Source organism: Ostrea edulis, chromosome 7 (genome assembly GCF_947568905.1).
Source record: "Ostrea edulis chromosome 7, xbOstEdul1.1, whole genome shotgun sequence".
NCBI classification, from domain to species: domain Eukaryota; kingdom Metazoa; phylum Mollusca; class Bivalvia; order Ostreida; family Ostreidae; genus Ostrea; species Ostrea edulis.
In genome coordinates, this window is record NC_079170.1 from 69,433,556 (window position 1) to 69,439,003 (window position 5,448).

At 35.0% G+C, this 5,448-nt stretch overlaps 1 protein-coding gene across 4 annotated transcripts in view; it reads right to left on the reverse strand.

Annotated features, from left to right (window-relative positions):
• LOC125656316 (muskelin-like) overlaps positions 1-5,239 on the reverse strand; it is a 43,580-nt gene extending 38,341 nt beyond the window's left edge. For 2 of the 4 annotated variants that reach the window (XR_008797248.1, XM_056145210.1), the window contains exons 1-4: positions 5,103-5,239; positions 3,709-3,778; positions 3,236-3,378; positions 608-696 (exon numbers count right to left, since the gene is read on the reverse strand). Coding sequence is in view for 3 of the 4 variants with exons in the window: in XM_056145210.1 (XP_056001185.1) it covers positions 608-696; positions 3,236-3,378; positions 3,709-3,778; positions 5,103-5,236 (436 nt within the window). In the remaining variant the exon portion in view is untranslated. Of the gene's footprint in view, positions 1-607; positions 697-3,235; positions 3,379-3,708; positions 3,779-3,995; positions 4,197-5,102 lie in introns of those variants that run through there. The other 2 variants (XM_056145211.1, XM_056145212.1) reach the window with 2 other exon arrangements.
• Positions 5,240-5,448: the final 209 nt, after the last annotated feature.

Here is a 5,448-nt window from a genome sequence, read left to right on the forward strand (position 1 = left end):
CACTGTACTACAAACAGATATAATATTAACCAGCCCCCACTGTACTACAAACAGATATAATATTAACCTGCCCCCACTGTACTACAAACAGATATCATATTAACAGGCCCCCACTGTACTAGAAACAGATATAATATTAACCCCCCCCCCCCCCCTACTGTACTACAAACAGATATAATATTAACAGGCCCCCACTGTTCTACAAACAGATATAATATTACCCCCCCCCCCCCATCCACTGTACTGCAAACAGATATCATATTAACAGGCCCCCACTGTACTACAAACAGATATAATATTAACCCCCCCCCCCCCCCCCCACTGTACTACAAACAGATATAATATTAACCCCCACCCCCCACCACTGTACAAACAGATATAATATTAACAGGCCCCCACTGTACTACAAACAGGTATCATATTAACAGGCCCCCACTGTACTAGAAACAGATATAATATTACCCCCCCCCCCCTACTGTACTACAAACAGATATAATATTAACAGGCCCCCACTGTACTACAAACAGATACAATATTAACAGGCCCCCACTGTACTACAAACAGTTCCCTGTATACAAGACTATACAGACCACACAATCATACGTACCAATCTTTATGTATCTACACGGGAAGACATTTTCATGCATTTCTTTCTTAAGTGGAAATGTTTCAGGTATATGGTCATTCTTCAAACCACTGTAATAAAACAGACTCAATAGAAAGACTACATTCACAGCTACACACTGTAATAAAACAGACTCAATAGAAAGATTACATTCACACACAGTGAAATAAGCCTGGCCAGCTTCACACTGTAATAAAACAGACTCAATAGAAAGACTACATTCACACACTGTGAAACAAGCCTGGCCAGTTTCACACTGTAATAAAACACACTCAATAGAAAGATTACATTCACACCCAGTGAAACAAGCCTGGCCAGCTTCACACTGTAATAAAACACACTCAATAGAAAGATTACATTCACACACTGTGAAACAAGCCTGGCCAGTTTCACACTGTAATAAAACACACTCAATAGAAAGATTACATTCACACCCAGTGAAACAAGCCTGGCCAGATTCACACTGTAATAAAACATACTCAATAGAAAGACTACATTCACACCAAGTGAAATAAGCCTGGCCAGCTTCACACTGTAATAAAACACACTCAATAGAAAGACTACATTCACATACAGTGAAACAAGGCTGACCAGCTTCACAGCTACACACTGTAAAGTCATAAATATTGTAAAGTGTCTAATCTTTGTATACATCTAAAAGATCCAATCCATCACCACAAGGGATTGTTGTGGAATTATTTTAATTTATAGGGGACAATTTTCTTGAATTGCCACCACTTTTTCCAATTTCCTTGGGATGTAATTTCATGGATATTGGTACATTAAAACACGATGTCAGTTGTGTGTTGCATTTTGGTTTAAAATTCGTGGAACAGGGGTACCCACAAAATCCACTGAAACAGAGCCCTCTATAAAGCCAATGATTGCCAGGCAATGCAATTATTACAATGACCCACAATCAATTCTTCTTTACTAGGAAATCATCAAAGTTTTCCTAAACATATCAAAATCTGACCCCCACAATATCTGTGAATTTACAGTGTGTACCATGTCAGCGAACATCTTTTTATTTATTTTCATCGTGAATTCCGAAATTACATCCCAAAGTCTCTTTCCATATGTTCTTTACATTGTAAATCTGACACCCTGTCTAATTCAAACGAAACTTTTCCACATGTTATGTCGTATTACACTGGTTTTACTGTCGTGATATTCCACGTTATGTCGTATTACACTGGTTTTACTGTTGTGATATTCCACGTTATGTCGTATTACACTGGTTTTACTGTCGTGATATTCCACGTTATGTCGTATTACACTGGTTTTACTGTTGTGATATTCCACATTATGTCGTATTACACTGGTTTTACTGTCGTGATATTCCACGTTATGTCGTATTACACTGGTTTTAATGTCGTGATATTCCACGTTATGTCGTATTACACTGGTTTTACTGTCGTGATATTCCACGTTATGTCGTATTACAATGGTTTTACTGTTGTGATATTCCACGTTATGTCGTATTACACTGGTTTTACTGTCGTGATAGTTCACGTGGTATGTTGTATTATACTGGTTTTACTGTCGTGATATTCCACGTTATGTCGTATTACACTGGTTTTACTGTCGTGATATTCCACACATGGTATGTCATAATACACTGGTTTTACTGTCGTGATAGTTCACGTGGTATGTTGTATTATACTGGTTTTACTGTCGTGATATTTTGCAATATCCATGCATTTTCAACAAAACACTCTTAAAATCCATGTAATGAAATTTCAAATCCTAAATACAATTATCATATAGTAACAAAAAATGGAGATGTTCACATACTTCAAACGTAAACAATTTCGAACATTCATTTCTCATACTACTGTAAAACATGCTTATAGTGAACAGCTGGGGGATGAAAAATTCGTTATATAAGGAATTTGTTATATCCAATAACTTCATTATATATTATAAAATAACGGAATGAAAATCATTCTACTGTAAGTGTAAATTGATTATAAGTGTGTTCCTTGTAACCGTGTTTTAATGTAAGTGTGAATTCATTATAAGTGTGTTCATTGTAACTGTGTTTTACTGTAAGTGTGAATTCATTATAAGTGTGTTCACTGTAACCATGTTTTACTGTAAGTGTGAATTCATTATTTAAGTGTGTTCACTGTAACTGTGTTTTACTGTAAGTGTGAATTCATTATAAGTGTGTTCACTGTAACTGTGTTTTACTGTAAGTGTGAATTCATAATAAGCATTTTCACTGTAATCGTGTTTTACTGTAAGTGTGAATTCATTATAAGTGTGTTCACTGTAATCGTGTTTTACTGTAAGTGTGAATTCATTATAAGTGTGTTCACTGTAAGTGTGTTTTACTGCAAGTGTGAATTCACTAGAAGTGTGTTCACTGTAACTGTGTTTTACAGTAGGTGTGAATTCATTATAAGTGTGTTCACTATAACCGTGTTTTACTGTAAACATGAATTCATTATAAGTGTGATCATTGTAAGCATGTTTTACTGTACAATGCCTAATTGAATCAACTTCATGGTGCTCTTTCTCACTGGATCAGGAACCGATTTTTACCTCTAATGCAGAACACTGTAGTGTCTAACAGATGCTTCTAATAATGTTCATTCATCTTACCCCTCGAGTAGTTCTATCATGTGGTCATCATTCAGGCCTCCGTACACCTTAAATTTCTTTAAATTGCACACATGGGCCTTCTCATATTTCCCAAAAGTAATACTATTCACAATGGCTGGTCTATCAAGCTTAAGAGTTAAAAACTACAAAAGACAATTACAAATGATTCAAAATATAGCCAATGGTTTACAAAATATCATTCTCATGCTGGTCAATCCATTTAGACAGCATTTCTCCATTTCAAAATTAAGATCTGGATATTATTTGACTACTTGCAAACAGTGTGTGTATTTTTTGTATGTTGTATACAAATAGAATATTCAAGGATTAATCAGTTTATGGTTTTAAAAAATTCTAATTTTATTCATTATTAAAAGGTGTTTGTTATAAAATGAATGTTGTATACATGAAGAATATTTGCTCTGTTTATTTTGTTAAGTGAATACTGTTTGTTTGACGTCTGCTTGACATACTTGTGGTGGATGGTTGGAGTCTGATGACCAGCGCGAGGATTGATCCTTAGGACTATCCTTGTAGATGTTTCTAAAATCAAAGTAACAGGGTGCAAATCAGACATCTTTTACAAACTTCAGTCTTTTAATTACTCTAACAAAAGTCATATTTATTGCCAATCTGATAATAGAGGGCGAAGCCCTCTCACAGCCCGAAGGGCCGTGAGAGCGGAGCTCTCCCTATAGGTAACACATATATACATGTTTAAAAGGAAAATATAGGAAAACAATGAAAAATTAAACCATACCTATGGAACTTGAAAATTTTGGTACTAATGGCGTCGATTCGAATACTATCGCGTGGACATGTATTTCTCCATTTTGAATCTCGTCTACCCTAGTTCACGTCGTTCTGAGATGTTACATAAAATTCGTAAAAGCATGTAAATCTTATTTTCTTAATCATATATAATCACTCCACCATTAACGCCATGTTTGTTATTGTGGTTCAAACGCTATGTTTGTAAATTTGCTAAATAACGACGATGAATATGACGTCACAATGTACTGTTTACATCAATTGCGTTATATTTCCCGCGTTCAATATATAGGCGGATCAAATATCCAAAATTAGGATGCTTTGATTCAGCTCCGTCCTCGTGCTAACTTCGGGTTGTTTTCGTTCGGTTTTGGATATAGATACTAATGCCAAAATTTGTTTGCTTCTCCCTCAAACATGGTCACGCCGTAAAACATATTAGCGAGCAAAGCGACGAGCTCGCTCCAATGATTACACATATGAGTCACGTGATTTGCTCTTCATCAGTTAAAAAAAGATGAGTATTACCCATAATGCTTCTGGAAAAATGTCGCCGTCACTGCGGTGTACTTCATTTGCAATCCCGTAATTGAAATAATTAGATTGTCTAGAAAGTACCATAAACGTTTTTAAATTCTAGACAAGCTTTCTCATAGCTTCAAACGTTTTGTTTTTGCTTGGTTTGAAAGAAGAAGAAAAACACATTGCAGCTAATATGACGTCACAATGTAACTGTTTACATCCACCGCGTTATAATTCCCGCGTTGAATGAAGAGGCGGATAAAATGTCTTTAAGTCGTGTTGCAAGATGTTTTAAATGGGCTTCGCTCGTCTCAACGGTTTTTGTTAGAGTAATTAATGAATCACATCAATGTTACAAGAATATCAACTAACATATTATATACCAGTACAGTACTTGAAATCATAAATAACTAGTATATCAATGACGTATGTTCTGTGTACCATTTTCATCCGGATCAATACTATATTAATTACACAATTTTGAAACTGACGACCATGTCTGATCTAACTAATATCTAATCTATACACAACAGCAATCATCATCATTATCATCATAAACACAAAAATTCCTTACTCTGGGACGTAGTTGTACGAAAAACTGGACCATTTACAAATAGTATACATTAAAATATCCTTTTCGTCGCATTTTTCTGCCATTCTAATGATTCTTTGCGTTTTGTTTTGGTACGCGAACGGCAATCTGTGCATTGGAGGATATTGATCCCGATCAAAATTATTTTCATGCTTTAGAAAATATAATTTTCGATAAAAATAACTCTCTAAAATTGGTATAAAGGCATTATAACTCATCAAGTTTTATTAATTAATCAACTAATTCAAATGAATGAATTAAGATTTTTGTTGAGAACATCCATTATCCGGAAAATTTCTGATTATCATGTTCATTTTATCCTTTCCGT